Below are 17242 nucleotides of genomic sequence, written 5' to 3'. Positions count from 1 at the left end.
CATGTTGATAGGACAAATGGTTGCTAGTTATAGTAATTTTTTTCATGTTTTTTCTTCCCTTATAGCCCCACTAAGTGGCCAAGCTCCAAGCTCCGAAGATATCTCATTCCGTTTAGGAGTTATAGGTATTTTACTAAAATTAGCCCTGTCCCTTTTAATGGATTTGGCGTCCCTTTGTGACGTTGAGTCAAAAGTTCAACTTTTTTTTGATAATTATTGATATTCACTCTCCAGAGAATCTTTCTGCACTGGTTTGGTTCCAATCAGGCAAAAAACCTAGGACTAGTTCACAAAAGTAGGTTTAAAAAAAAAAAAAAATCCAAAATACCCCAAAATGTTGTCCTTCGCTATCAATCCAAGGCCTGCGTTTTGTCTGGCGTGAGCCAAGAATTCCAATGACAACTGACGGTTTAGGAGCTATGAGTGATTTCGCCCCCGTCAGGCCGATTGGGGCAAGACTCGGTGACTTTGTCGGTGGTGCGAGTACTACCATCCCTCCAAGTTTCAAGTCTCTATGACTTACAGTTAGCTCTGCACAATCAGTTTTTTTTTGGAGATGGCTGATCCTTGGCCAGCTACACGCTTGAACCCCTTAAAAACATGTGCAGTAAACTGTAAAACTGTTTCCACTATAAACCGGTGTGTTCATAATTAAGATAATACATTAAAATAACATGGTCAGACACCAATTTACAATATCTAGTAGCAAAACTAGCTGTTTTATACAGCTAAAAATAGCTGGACGTGGATGAGACCGGAAGCCAGTCCCATAAAATGTACAAAATTTACCCACTCTTACGGGAAAAAAATGGATATTCTAATCTAAATGTTTCAATAATAAGCATTTGTTGTCTGTGTTTAGGCTGAAGTCTTTGGATAAAGGTATGGATGTTTATTTGAAGCAGTAGCCAGCACCAAATGGATGCAGCAGCTTCTTAAACCCCTGTGGGAGGCTCACTGTCTGAGCTTGGCATGACATCTGCTGAGGTATGTGACAGACTGAATTATGCATAATTGTGACCACTGTGAGGGTATGTGTGTACGGGTGTGTTCACTCTACAAGTATTTGGGCAATTTTGTTACCTTGGAACATTATGTACTTTTGTGCGAGAGAAAGAGAAGTGTATGTATGCTGGAGAAAGAGAGACTTAATAATTCAGCAGAGTTATAATTGGCTCAGTCTCACCTCAGAAAATCAGCTCTGAATCACACTATTCGTACAGAACGTCCCCGCACAACACTTTACAGCAACTCTGTGTGCATACGTTGGATTGAAAGACTTTCAATCTTAAAAGGATAGTTCACCCAAAAATGAAAATTCTGTCATTGATTACTCACCCTTAGGTTGTTCCAAATCCGTAAGACCTTTGTTCATCATCAGAAGACAAATTAAGATATTCTTTGATGAAATCCAAGAGCTTTCAGACCCTGCATAGACAGCAATGCAACTGACACATTCAAGGCCCAGAAAGGTAGTAAGAATTGTTAAAATAGTCCATATGACATCAGTGGTTCAACCTAAATTTTATGAAGCAACAAGATTTTTTGTGTGCAAAACAAACAAACAAAAAAATCATTATAACTCACTATTATGTCATGTCATTCCAAACCCATATTATATTTTCATATTATGTTTTTCATGGAACACACAAAAAAATGTTGATTTTATTTCATTTGTGTCCCATTGGGAAAAAAATGACAGCATATACAGGTTTGTAATGACATGTTGACTTAATAATGTCAGAAATTTTATGTGTTAACCAAACCCTGTCTTCAACTGTGTGTAGAAAAAAAGAGGTAGCCCCACCCTAAACTCCCACTATTTGCTGAGAGCTGTCTCAGAGTGTTGTGTTTGGTTAACATGCAGGCAGCACTCAAGTTTTTTTTTCTTTCTGTTTACAGAGCCTGTGTGATTTCTCAGGACTCCTTTTTCAGTGATATCTGACAGAAGGGAAATGTCATGTGTGCTATTCAAAAAAAAATGCTTACAGCAGCTTTAAGATGCAACTTTTTTATTCTCTGAATAAAAGTGCTGGTCTGTGCAGAACTTGCCACCACAATGCTACAGTGTTCTGTGGTTTGCTTTTGTGGTTGCTAAGGTGTTCTGAGTGGTTCCAGGCCTGTTGCTATGCTATGCATGTTCTTAATAGTTGCTATGGTGTCGCACGAGTCAAAAAAGCCCATCCCTAAATGATAGGCTATTTGAGATATTTAATTTCCTAAATATGTCTCAAGTCTCTCTTTCTATGTAACTACAATAAAATGGCCAGTGACTCTAGGGCTGTTGTCACAGTTTAGAGAATGGCCACTAGCGGCAGTGCAATCCATTTTATTCATTTCTTTATATACACAGAGAATCATTCTCTTATACAGTTAAGCTCAAATGTTTACATACACCTTGCAGAATCTGCAAAATGTTAATTTTTTTTTTTAAAATTACCCCATTCAAAAGTTTACACCCCCTTGATTCTTAATAATGTGTTGTTCTCTGAATGATTCACAGCTGTTATTTTTGTTGTTGTTTTGTTTTGAACCATTAAACTGCCTGCTGTCCTTCAAAAAATTCTTTAGGTCCCACAAATTCTTTGGCATTTCAGCATTTTTATGTATTTGAACCCTTTCCAACAATGACTGTATGATTATGAGATCTATCTTTTCATGCTGATGACAACTGAGTGACTCATATGCAACTATTAAGGTCATTGCACAGTCCGAAATTTTCGTCCGTTTAGAAAATAAATAAGACCCCACGTTGTGTCAATCACGTTTACACACTGCCTCCGAAACTTTCGTCTGTCATAAAAAAAGTTTGGATCAGGTTCGAATTTCTGCGTTTTCGCATCCGTAGCAAGCATTTTGATAAGAAAGGATGACAAATATAAAAAAACTAAAAATCGCATACTAAAATTTCGTGTTTAATGACCTTTATAGAAGGCTTAAACACTCACTGATGCTCCAGAAGGAAACACAATGCATTAAGAGCCGGGGGTGAAAACTTTTGAACAGAATGAAGACTGTACATTTTTTTCTTATTTTGCCTAAATATCATATTTTTTTTCATTTAGTACTCCCATTCAGCTACAGTAGATACTAACATGTTTCCCAGAGGACAAAATAAGTTAAATTTACCCTGATCTTCAAATTCAAAAAGTTACTTTGTTTCATGTAACTCCTATACAAGTCAATGGTTTGATTTGGCTTTATTATCTAATATAGAAACATATGAGATAATAAAGCCAAACCAAACCATTGACTTGTGTGTGTGCCTGTGCCTCTTCAGCGAGTCTCTACAAAGTATTCTTGTGCGACATGTACAGGAAGTGCGCTTAAAAATTCAAAAGAGCTGACGCGAAGTTCAGAACTGTGGAATGTGCTTCTTTGAACAGTTCTATTGAAGAATTCACAAGCAAGAAGTGTGTGTGTGAATAGTCAACGTGGGTGTCTCGCTTCTCCATTTATCCGTGTGCGGTCTTTGTCTCCTGCTTTTACTCCAGCAGCTAAAGAACGTGATCTGTTATCTCTATTCAGCTCTTAATGTCAGCGAGTTCTGAACACAAAAGAGACTCGTATCTACAGGAGAACTGAATGTGTGTGTATGTGAATACAGGCATCAGCATATCCTGACCTCTGTGTGTGTGTGTACAGTGCATGCGGTTCAAGTGAAAGGGGGTTATGATGTCATAGGACAAGTGATTGATGGACAAAATCCCCCAGATGGACGTTCATCCCATACACAGAAACAAACACACACACCTACACATGGAGATAGAGAGACTTAGAGACAAGAAAGGACAGGAAGATAGAACAGAGGAAACAGAAAAATGGGAGAATGAGAAGTGAAGAGTCAAGCAAAGGATATAAAGTATCTTTACGCAACATACACAAACAACTCTATAATATAGTATAACGTCTATAAGGGAATATTCAATAGCAGTGTTGTCTTCAGTGAACAAGTGTATAAGTCAGCAAGAGTTAATGAGGTGGGAAGAGAGAAAGAAATGGGTATATTATCAACTAAACACTCCCATGTAGCCCACTTAGCATTTTATTAGAGAAGGAGTTTGTTTTTGTACATAAGTGAGAAAGCCTGGGTTTGAAGTGTATGACATTTGCTGGAAAACGGAAATCTTGGCCTGGAATCATTAATGACATATTTAGAAGTTAGAGACTGTTTTGAATGCTTATATCTTGTAAATGTGAATGTTGTCATTGTTTTGGAGCACACTAGCTTATAAATAACTTCAAGGCTAACATTTTCATACTAAAAGCCAAAATATTTAAATTTTGATTTTATGGGGACTTTATATATATATCAGAAATAATTTAGCTACACTACCATTCAAAGGTTGGGTTTAGTTGGATTGATTGATAGATTTTTTGAAAAACGTTAATACCCTAATTTAATAAGGGTGCAATAATTTAATCTAAATGAATAGTAGATTTATAATGTTACAAAAAATACTTAAAGTATGTATAATAGTTTCCACAAAATACTGTTTTCAGTATTGATAATAATAAAAAATATTTCTAGAGCACCAAATCAGCATGTAAGAATGATTTCTGAAGGATCATGATGATGATGCTGATAATTCAGCTTTGCCATCCCTGGAATAAATTCTATTTTAAAATATATTCAAATAAAAAGCAGTTATTTAAATTCATAATAATATTTGATACATTTACTGTTTTTAATGCATTTCTGATCAATTAAATGCAGCCTTGGTAAGCATAAGAGTTCCTGCTTCTTTCAAAAACAATATACAACAAAAAAGTATTTTCTTCTGTGTCAGAATAGAAGAAATTGTTAAATAAAGTCATTATTTTTGTTTTCTTTGCGCACAAAAGTTCATAATAACCTAATAATATTACAGTTGAACTACTGATGTCACATGGACTATTTTATTGATAAACTTACTACCTTTCTGGGCCTTGAACATGGTACTTGTGTTGCTGTCTATGCAGGGTCAGAAAGCTCTCAGATTTCATCAAAAATATCTTCATTTGTGTTCCGAAGATAAACTAAGGTCTTACGGGTTTGGAATGACGTAAGGGTAAATAATTAATGACAAAACTTTCATTTTTGTAATAATATTTTACAATATTAGTGTTTTGAATGTATTTTTAATCAATTAAATGTAGCCTTGGTGAACATAAGACTTCTGTCAAAAACAATATATAACAAAAACAACATCTTTATTCAACAATTTCTTCTCTTCTGTGTTCAAATTGTTAAATAAATTCATTATTTTGTTTTCTTTGCACACAAAATGTATTCTCGTAACTTAAAAAATTAATGTCACGTGGACTATTTTAACAATGTCCTTATTACCTTTCTGAGCCATAAAACTCAGTTGCTGTCTATGCAAGGTCAGAAAGCTCTCGAATTTCATCAAAAATATCTTAATTTGTGTTTTGAAGATGTACAAAGGTCTTACAGTTTTGGAATGACATGAGGGTGAATAATTAACGACAGAATTTTCATTTTTGGGTGAACTATCACTTTAAGCGGTTGGAACGGTTAGGTATATTCCAAATCCTTGGAAACCTGTTTGAAAACAGACATTATTTGCAGTGCAGAAATACCATTTCATCTTTAAACACCAAAACGCACACACATCTGTCTCTTGAGTGTTTTGCATCAGCAAGTGTAGTTGCCTGGTGATAACATTGTACGAGCAAAGGTCGTGCCCTCAGGAGAGGATTGACACACACACAACCTTTCTCACTCGCACTCTCTCTCTTTCTTTTTTTCAGAACCATGGACAGCTCTAAGCGAGCAACACGATTGGTTGAGAGACATGAGGGATGCAGGGAAGAGCGGGAGAGAGCGCAAGAGAGAGAGAAGATCACCAGGGGACGGAGTGAGTAAGCAGTGAGGGCTGGAGGGAAGGAGATCAGAGAGTAAAAAAGAAGGTAGAGAGAGAGAGAGAGAGAGAGGAAAAAAAGAAAGAAAAGACAGATGCTATAGCTGGTCTTTTTTCCTACTGACGCCCGAGCTGGGTTCAACGCTGCATGTGTGTGACGCACACTGGGGGTGTGTGTGTGTGACGGCAGCCGCGGCGGCAGCAGCAGCAGCAGCAGGGGGAGGACGGATCAAAGAGATTGTAGGACACGATGCATTTAGCTGCCTAACGTCTCTGCGCACACACCGCAGCCGGCTAAACCAGAACACGCTCATACTACGCGCATCCGCACGCAGCCCACCCCACACACACACCACGCGTGTGTGGGGACAGTGCAGATGAGGCAACCACCAAAGGGAGGTGTGGATCTTTCCAGAAGCGTTTGGTAAGGGGGAGAGGACAGCCTTGGTGGCCGTAGCCCAGAAGGAGCGCTCGTAGGTGGGGAAGGTTACCGTTGGTTGTCTTCAAACTCCAAAGATGGACACGTCCTTCACCCCTCTCTTCCTCACGCCAGTGTGTGTTTCGTCCATGCTGCGTCGCTGTCGCCGGGCTTGTCTGTCAGCCGCAGGGGGATTCGATATTGTGCGGTGTTGAGAAACGCACACACAGAAAACACACCTGGAGATCAGCTGTTCCGAGAGAGCAGATTCACCGATACTGTGAGTGTCCATCCAGATGTTTTGCTTTGTCTCGTTTCCATCTCATCCTTATCAGTTCTTCATCATCTGTATGAGAGCAAGAGTCAAAATGAGCGTCAGTGGATGGTTGGGGATCCAAATCAGCATATTACCCACAATTCCTAACTACATCTTCAGATTCATTCATGATTCAGTATCTTTTTTTTTTACATTTGCACAGAATGGGATCTTTACACAACGTTTCAATTAAATGACTTCAAATCTGTGGAACATAAATTAAAAATGACCAGTGATTTTGGTCCATACAATGCAAGTCAATGGAGTTGTTAGAACCTTGATGTTCTTCAAAACACCTTATTTTATGTTCTACAGAGCAAATAAAGTCAGTCAGGTTTGGAATTACATGAGGGGGAGTAAATTAAACTAAATTGTCATTTTGGATGAGCTGTATCTTTAAATGAGTGTGTGAATTGGTTCTTAGTGTATTCCAGTGATTTTCTTGTGGTTCAGTGATTCTGGATCTACTCACGTTGGGTGTGTTGTGCGGTTTTGAAGGCTATTTCTATTCCTCAGTTATGAATTGGCACTATTAATGTAGTGTGGTGTGGAGGAAACAGTGAATTACAGAGTAATGGAATGAATAAGGAAGCTAAACTCCACTCACCGGGATCCATTGATGTGGTGCTGTGGTCTCGCTGACCTATTTTGTGTGTGTGAGTGCCAGCAATGGGAATGTGGCATCTTGCCACCTCATCATTCTGAAAAAGAGATTTAGTGTTAGATGTTTCATTAAAATACATACACAAATGGTGAAAAAACATAATTGCGAAACATGATCCATCTGTGGCAAACATCTACAGAGTAGAGGAGAAGAATATCGTGTTTCATGCTTTCGGCATTACATGAGACACACATGCACACACGTGGTGGGGATATCATGCCTGCCAGTGTAAAGCGGAACTAATGCATCTTCAGCACAGAATTAGGTTCTCAGCTTCCTGCATTATGTCAGCGCACTAGGATACTGTTGCCTGGAAACCCACAGTTCCTTCTCCTCACATTCCATTTATAGAATACAGCTGTGTGTCCCTGTGTATGTACGAGTGTGTATGGGCATGTGCAGGTGTGTGTGTGTGTTTGTGTGTGCATGTTCACGTGTGTGTGTGTGTGTGTGTGTGTGTGTGTGTGTGTGTGTGTGTGTGTGTGTGTGTGTGTGTGTGAGAGACACATAAGTGTGTGAGAGATGTTAAATGGAGGAAAGGCAGATGTGTAGGTGGGTTTGTGACTAAGAGAGGGGGAGACAATCTGAGATCAGATTCTATATTAAGACATGCTGAATAATACAACGGAGAACAGTGTACTGGCTGACATCTTCACAAAGTTGTAAAAAATAAACTTGACATACTCTCTCACTCACAGACAACTAGGCCGAAAATCATTTCTCTTTGTGTACAGTGTACAGTGTTTGAGAGCATGTAGAAACAAAGCAGTAGGATGGAATAAGGCCTGTAAGTGGCACATAATGTTGGGCCAGATTATATCACTGTTTGCATGTAATGCTAAGAAACTGACTTGTCTTACTAGTCTCAAAGTGTTTGTATACGTGTCTATTTTGTAGGCAAAATTGTCCCTAGAAGTTAAATAGATGGACAGATAGAGAAAAGGATAGAACGATGGATGGATGGATGGATGGAATGGACAGATAGAGAGAAGGATAAAACAATGGATGGATGATAGATAGATGGATGGATGGATGGGATTGACAGAGAAGGACAGAACGATGGATGGATGGATGGAATGGAATGGACAGATAGAGAGAAGGATAAAACAATGGATGGATGATAGATAGATGGATGGATGGATGGGATTGACAGAGAAGGACAGAACGATGGATGGATGGATGGATGGATGGATGGAATAGACAGATAGAGAGAAGGATAGAATGATGGATGGATGGATGGAATGGACAGATAGAGAGAAGGATAGAATGTTGGATGGATGGATATATGGAAAAGACAGATAGAGAGAAGGATAGAAGGATAGAACAATGGATGGATGGATGGATGGATGGAACTGACAGAGAGAAGGACAAAATGATGGATGGACAGATTGAGAGAAGGATAGAAGGATAGAACAATGGATGGATGGATGGATGGATGGAACTGACAGAGAGAAGGACAAAATGATGGATGGATGGACAGATTGAGAGAAGGATAGAATGATGGATGGACCAACTGATCGGCAGACAAACAGATAGATAAATGCTAGATACAAACAGAAGGAGAGAAGGATAGAATGATGGATGGACAGATGGAATGAATTAACAGATAAAAAGAAGGATAGAACGATGGATGGATGGATGGATGGAATTAACAGAGAAGGACAGAACGATGGATGAAATCTACAGATAGAGAGAAGGATGCAACGATGAATGAATGGATGGAATGGACAGATAAAGAGAAGGTTAGAATGATGAATGAATGGATGGATGGTTGGAATGGACAAATAGAGAGAAGGATAGAACAATGGATGGATGAATGGATGGAATTGACAGAGAGAAGGATAGAATGATGGATGGATGGATAAATGGATGGAAGGAATGGACAGATTGAGATAAGGACAGAATGATGGATGGATAGATGGATGGACCGACTGACCGGCAGACAAACAAATAGATAGATGATAAATAGATAGATACAAACAAAAGGAGAGAAGGATAGAATGATGGATGGAAGGAATGAACAGATAGAAAGAAGGATAGAACGATGGATGGATGGATGGATGGATGGATGGAATTGGCGGAGAAGGACAGAACAATGGATGGAATGGACAGATAGAGAGAATGATAGAACGATGGATGAATGGATGGAATGGACAGATAGAGAGAAGGATAGAACGATGGATGGATAGATGATGGAATTGACAAAGAAAGACAGAACGATGGATGGAATGGACAGATAGAAGGATAGAATGATGGATGAATGGAGGGATGGATGGAATGGACAGATAGAGAGAAGGATAGAACGATGGATGGACAGATGGATGGAATTGACAGAGAAGGACAGAACGATGGATAGATGAAATGGATAGATAGATAGATAGAAGGATCAAACAATGGATGGATGGAATGGACAGATAGAGAGAAGGATAGAACGTTGGATGGATAGATAGATGGAAAAGACAGATAGAGAGAAGGATAGAAGACTCGAACGATGGACGGATGGATGGATGGAACTGACAGAGAGAAGGACAGAATGATGGATGGATGGACAGATTGAGAGAAGGATAGAATGATGGACGGATAGATTGATGGACTGACTGACTGGCAGACAAACAGATAGATAGATGATAGATAGATAGATAGATAGATAGATACAAACAGAAGGAGAGAAGATTAGAATGATGGATGGAAGGAATGAACAGATAGAAAGAAGGATAGAACGATGGATGGATGGATGGATGGAATTGACGGAGAAGGACAGAACAATGGATGGAATGGACAGACAGAGAGAATGATAGAACGATGGATGAATGGATGGAATGGACAGATAGAGAGAAGGATAGAACGATGGACGGATAGATTGATGGACTGACTGACTGGCAGACAGATAGATAGATGATAGATAGATAGATAGATAGATAGATAGATAGATAGATAGATAGATAGATAGATAGATAGATAGATAGATAGATAGATAGATAGATAGATAGATAGATAGATGATAGATAGATAGATAGATAGATAGATAGATAGATAGATAGATAGATATATAGATAGATAGATAGATAGATAGATAGATAGAAACAGAAGGAGAGAAGGATAGAATGATGGATGGATAGAAGGAATGAACAGATAGAAAGAAGGATAGAACGATGGATGGATGGATGGAGTTGACAGAGAGAAGGACAGAATGATGGATGAATGGAAGGAATGAACAGATAGAAAGAAGGATAGAACGATGGATGGATGGATGGATGGAATTGACAGAGAGAAGGATAGAATGATGGATGAATGGAAGGAATGGACAGATAGAGAGAAGGATAGAACGATGGATGGATGGATGGATGGACAGACAGATGGACTGACACAGGCAGACAAACATATAGATATGTGGATGGATGAATGAATAGACAGACAAAGTGAATAAAATGTGATTCAATTTCTTTTTGGGCTCTGTTAGTCTGTGGTAATTTTAATTAACTGTATTATTAATATTATATTTCTGTGTTCCTCATCATCATTTTTAGGTAGCTATGTAAACATAATGTTAAACATGCTAGCTCTTGCCTTTTACCAGCAGTGCATCATGCTCTTCAGTGTTAAAGGATAACATATTCCCCTGAGAACATGCCATTTTTCCTGTTTTTTTTTTCACCTGTGCCTCCAGTTCACTGTTTTTTTTATTTTATAAAGAACAAGCTCTCAAGAGGACGGAATGACATTGTGTGTGAGACACTCAAGTCTCTCTCTCTCTTTCTCTCTCTTTCTCTCTGTCTTCCAGGCAGTCTCTCTGCTGTGCTGAAGGATGGATTCAGGGGAAGAAGACTGCACACATTTCCTGCAGTACGTGGAGGACAGCTGTCTGAGGGCATATGACGAGCTGGTTATCCAGAACGCCTCTGACATTGCCCGAGAGAGTGACCGCGTCCGCAACCACGCACAATGGACATACCTACAGGAGAAAAACCAGAAGAAAAGACGGCAGGAGGAAGCTATCAAGAGGTACACACACACGGCTAGGGACAGACTTATGTAAATGTGAATACTGCACATAATAATAATGCTATTGGCTATTACTATTGTTCATACTTTGGGATTTGAACAAACCCCTTAATCTAATATTTAAAATTCAGCACGCAGCTCATCCTGGACTGTTTTTGCTACCTCTATTAGACAGAAAGGTAAAAAAGCTGTCACTGTAATGGAATCTTTTTAAAAGGTACAAACTTTCTGATTTAAAGGCCCCTCGCATTGTCCAATACACTGTTCAAAGGCCCCACTTTCATATATTCTTTATATTCTTTTTTTTAAATATTTTATTTTATTGAATTTTTCAGTTTTAAACACAGAACACGCACAGAACACACAGCTCTGTCTCGGTCACACTATGAATCTATAAACAGTGCAACAGTAACGATATAGCATTACAGATTTGGAGAGAGAGAAAAAAAAGAGAGAACCTAGAAGCTGTAAAATGACCAGTAAGAGTGCCAAAAAATTGAAAATCTTCAATTTTCGGGCGGCTGGTTAATTTGTCCAAGAGCTCAAGAAATAAACCCCAAACGCTGGAAAATTTTTCAATGGAGTAAGACCACTTTCATATATTCTAAAATAGATAATTATGACAAAGCTGGTTGTTTTCAACTTGCTTTATTGATGTATTTAATTAATTAGTATGGTTAATTAATTTTATATATTAAATTAATTAACCATATATGATTTCAGTTTGGACAAGCACTTAAAAATGTTAAAGTCTAGTTAATATTACTGCCATTTTGTGCTCATTCCAAATGTTAAAAAGCACAGCATACTAATGGCAGTATTAATAACTAGACTTCTTGAGAAAATGTGAGTGACGTTTATGTTAGTATGTTGTGCACTTTAACATTTGGGATGTTAGTCGGCTGTGAGTGAAAAGAGAGTGAGAGAAAATCAGGGAGATAAAGGTCACTGGTCCAGAGCTCTAAAAGTCAATGAGGAAATAGCTGGATATTAGAGAGACAAACACAGAGTCAATGAAAAACCTTCGGCCATTATGCTGTGTGTCTGTGAGCGACGGAGAGTAATTTAGAACAGACAGTTCTGGCAGTCTAATAAAAGACAGACACAAAAGGATGCTTTGATTAATCTAACAGCAGCCTGAGGTTTGCGAGTTTGTGCACGTAATGATATTCTAGAGCATTTGAATTTCCTTTATTGTTATTTTGACTTCCATGCAGCTAAATTTGGAACAAATTGCTGTATGCAACCCATTTTGCTTTGGTAATGACCTATTTCAGAGGTATATTATTTATATAATTTACTATTTTCAAATAATTTTCAGGGTACAGTACAACCCGGACAATTCTTTGTGAGATTCACCAACCTATTTCTAAATATATTAAAAGTAAATCGGGTGCATTTTAATACATATATATAGAAAATCTTGGATAGGTGATTGTTTATATAGTTGTAAAATAGGGGATGATATGGGAAACAGTTTCTGGTCCCCATTGACTTCCACAGTTTTTTATTTTTCAAGTCAATCGGGACCAGCAACTGTTTGGTTACCCACATTCTTTAAAATATTTTCTTCTGTGTTCAGCACAAGAAGAAATTAATACAGGTTTGGGACAACATTAGGGTGAGTAATTAATGACATAATTTTTATTTTTGGGTGAACTATGTTTAGTAGGCCTACGTTTAGTCTGCTTTCCCTTTAAGACCTGAATGCATCTAATATACAGGCATGCATCATTTTTTCTCTCACTTTTTTTCACTTTAGACATAACCAACTGTGTTTATATGTAAACCTTGTGTGTTTCTGACAGTATTAGCACAATCAGGCACAAAAGATAACTTAGCCTAGGCAGTAATCAGGCGCTGTTTCACATTTGCGAATAAGTGCAGTGTCCCGTAAGTGTAACTCTATTGCTGAGTTAACATATGATGTGAATGTATGTAGTGTTGTACAGAATATTGAAACTGAGGCGCCAAAACCAGTGTTGTCAAGCCCACGGTTTTCCCGTGGAATTGGGATACAGTTAACCCTGGATATCAAGACTTGTATGGCTTAATATAATGTAAATGATGTCTCTTACTAAAATACAGTGCCTTGCGAAATTATTCATACCCTTTCATTTTTTTTCACATTTTGATATGTTGCTGCCTTATGTTAAACTACTTTAAATAACTTTTTTCCCACACCAATCTACACTCCCTACTCCATAATGGCAAAGCAAAAAATAGGTTTTTAACATTTGTGCAAATTTATTAAAAATAAAAAACTGAAAAGATCCCGTTGCATTAGTATTCATACCCTTTTCTGGGACACTCGAAATTTAGCTCAGGAGCATTCATATTGCTTCTAGATGTTACTACACTTCGAGTGGAGTTAAACTGTGGCAAATTAATTTGAATGAGTATGATTTAGAAAGGCACACACCTCTCAGAAAAGGTCTAACAGTTGAAAATGCCTATCAGAGCAAAAACCAAGTCCTGAGGTCAAGATAACTGCGTGTAGATCTCAGTGACAGACTTGCGTTAAGGCATTGATCTAGGGAAGAGTTCAGAAAAAAATCTGCTTCACTGAAGGTTTACAGAAGCATTATCCATAATGGAAGACAATTGGAACAACTAGGACTCTAGAAAATGTCTGCCAGCCCCCATCCAAGCTGACAGAGCTTGAGAGGTGAAAAGGTGAGACAAAGAATGGCAGATAATTGCCAAATGCAGATGTGCAAAGCTTGTCATATCATACCCAAAAAGACTTGAGGCTGTAAAGGTACTGAGTTAAGGGTATGAATACTTATGCAATGTACTTATTTCAGTGTTTTATTTTTAATAAATTTGTAAAATTTAAAAAAAAGCAAAAACCAGATTTGCAAATTTTACAAATTTATTACAAATAAAACACTGAAATAAGTACATTGCATAAGTATTCATACCCTTAACTCAGTTAACTCAACTCCTTTCTAAATCATACTCAAATGAATTTGCCACAGTTTAACTCAGAAAAGGATATGAATACTTATGCAACGGAATCTTTTCAGTTTTTTATTTTTAATAAATTTGCACAAATGTTAAAAAACAATTTTTTGCTTTGCCATTATGGAGCAGGGAGTGTAGATTGATGTGGGGAAAAAAGTAATTTAAAGTAGTTTAACATAAGCCAGCAACATAACAAATGTAGTAGAAACCTATGAAAGATTTAAGTTATTTAAAAAAATCCACATCATTTTATACATATTTATATTTATTGGATTATGAGGGTGCCTTTATTTAGATAAACAAAATGGTTGAAAAATAAAATGGTTGCACTTGGCGAGCTGCTGGCATCTGTTGCTATTTCTAACACAACACATCTTGGAATAAGCAACTTGGAAAATAAAATACTGATACAATGCCACATTGTGCAGCTTTTGGTTGTAATTTTCAGTAAAATTGCAAAAAGAGAAACAATGCAAGTCTTCACTGCTTTCCAAGTGCTAAGAAGATGCCTGTGGATGAATAAAACTTACTAAAGACCAGCATCTTTGTTCTCCCCACTTCAGCCCTGATGCCTTTGAGGCTTTTAGTAGACCACAGCTAGTGAAGGAGCTTACAAACGATGTAAACATGCCGACACTTGTCATGACGCCGCAGCCACTGAAGAAGTTTCTCAATGTGGATTCACTCGGTATCCAGGGGGGTTTAGACTCTTTGTGGGGAAAAAAATCAATTTGTGTATTCGAAATTGTGTTGCGGTAAAAATAGCAGCAGATAATGCCAGTAGCTCAATGGGTACAACCATTTTACGTAATCAAAATAATGGTGCCACCCATAGACCAAAATATTTATATAACAATGTGGATTTTTGAGATAACGTAAATATTTCATGTGTTTTCTACTACTTATTTCAGTAAGACACATAATTTACATTATATATAGCCATACAAGTCTTAATGCTCAGGGTTCCCTTTAACACTGTTGCCACAGGGTCATGTCCACGGGTTGAAGCGACTCCAATAACGTGAATTTTACCTAGGGAACCCTGCCAAAAAACGCATATTTTACACCCCGGAACGCGATTTTTAATGTGGGAACCCCTTCAACGTGCGTTTGGGCAAGTTTTGAGTAGCAATTGGGCGGGTTTTGTTGTAAAAAACCTGATAGAATGTACACTATCACTATCACCTTTTTCTTCAACATGGATGAGATGAGACGTGGGCGAGACTTTCGGTTGATTAGTCGCTGTAGGGAAATAACGAGAAGAATAACAACGTGCAGTAAACAGCAAAACCATTTGCACTACAAACCAGTGTGTTCATAATTAAGATAATACTTTAAAAAGAATATGGTAAGACACACCAATTTGCAACATCAAGCAGCAAAACTAGCTGTTTTGTAAAGCAAAAAATTGCTGGACACTGATGAGACCAGAAGCCAAACCCATAAAATGTACAAGTGGCCATGCCCACTCTTTCAGGAAAAAAGGTAGATAGCACGATACAAGGATATTTCTTAAAAAGCAGATTGTGGAGACATTTTAATCATCCACGATCAAAAACTGTAATATATTACACCCCTATCGCAAAATGTAAACTACATTATCACAGAGTTCTATATATAAACTTGGATATTTATATTATATCCAATTGTGTTCACACACATACAATATCATAGTCAATATCATCAACAATACTGTCATTCAGCTCTTTATATAGGCTAAAGTTGGATATATAAGTAAACACATATAAACTGTACTTGCACAGGGTGATATATAGTTCAATCTAGCATATCTCACTTGATTGCTTATCGTCCTAAAATGTAAACTATATTAATGCTAAATGCAACTAAGGCAGTAAGATATTAACATCAATATTATGCTTGTGAAAAGCTTTAATTTAATTTAGTTTTTAAAGGATTAGTTCACTTCCAGAATGAAAATTTCCTGATAATTACGAACCCCCATGTCATCCAAGATGTTCATGTCTTTCTTCTTTCAGTCGAAAAGAACTTAAGGTTTTTGAGGAAAACCACAATTTTTCTCTATATAGTGGACTTCAATGGGGATCAATCACAGAGCTAGTGGAAGAAGATCATTTGTGGTTAAAAAGTATACACAATTATTATTATTTTTTTTTTTTTAGAAAATGACAGATCGTTTCACTAGATAAGACCCTTATTCTTTGGCTGGGATTGTGTAGAGCCCTTTGAAGCTGCATTGAAACTGCATTTTAGGCCTTCAACCTGTTGGTCACCATTGAAGTCCACTATATGGAAAAAACGTTCTTTTCGACTGAAGAAATAAAGGCATGAACATTTTGGATGACATGGGGCTGAGTAAATTTTCAGGAAATTTTTATTCTGGAAGTGAACTAATCGTTTAATACACATTCCTCTACCCTCTCATTTTTGCTTTCTTCGCTCCTTTCCTCTTCCTTTTTAGCACTTCTTTCTTTACCAGCAACTTGTCCTCTCAACCCCCTCATTTTCTCTTCCGCTGTCCCTTTAACCCTACATTTCCTCCTGTTTGTACCCTGTAATCGAACCTCCGGTTCTTTCCTCCTCTTTAGAATCTCTCTGAGAGCTCTGAATGTTGGCCCTCTTTTCATACAGCTTACCACATTAATGGCGTGTAAGTGGGGTGTTCTTTATACAGACAGGAGGTCAATGACACAAGCAGAGTGATCGAGTTCATCTGTGGGTTGTCTCTCTCTAAGGTGTTTTAGTGAGATTAAACAATCAGGATTACAGAATGCAGATGAAATTTCGTTAATATAACTCATGAAAGGGGATCAAAACACACATATATAAACAGTGACAGTGGGAGGGCCTAAAGTCACACCTCCTCAGCTTGGAAAGGGAAAAAACAGGGTCTGTCACCATGGAGACAGAGGGGTGAGTTTCTATGGCAACAGTGGGCTTGGTCCTCGTCTCCCTCTCGTCTCTAAATTTAGACTGCTAGCCCCTGAGGACACATGCACACACTCCCTTAAAACACACACACAACAAAAGGC

At 37.8% G+C, this 17242-nt stretch overlaps 1 protein-coding gene across 1 annotated transcript in view; it reads left to right on the top strand.

The window, feature by feature from the left end:
- The first annotated feature begins 11063 nt into the window (after positions 1–11063).
- Positions 11064–17242, top strand: part of nyap2a (neuronal tyrosine-phosphorylated phosphoinositide-3-kinase adaptor 2a) — a 40195-nt gene continuing 34016 nt past the window's right edge. The window contains exon 1 of the mRNA XM_073818495.1: positions 11064–11264. Coding sequence (XP_073674596.1) covers positions 11068–11264 — 197 coding nt within the window. The 5' untranslated portion in view covers positions 11064–11067. The remainder of the gene's footprint in view (positions 11265–17242) is intronic.

This window comes from Garra rufa, chromosome 14 (assembly GCF_049309525.1).
Source record: "Garra rufa chromosome 14, GarRuf1.0, whole genome shotgun sequence".
Classification (NCBI taxonomy): domain Eukaryota; kingdom Metazoa; phylum Chordata; class Actinopteri; order Cypriniformes; family Cyprinidae; genus Garra; species Garra rufa.
This window is presented reverse-complemented; position numbering and strand designations above follow the sequence as displayed.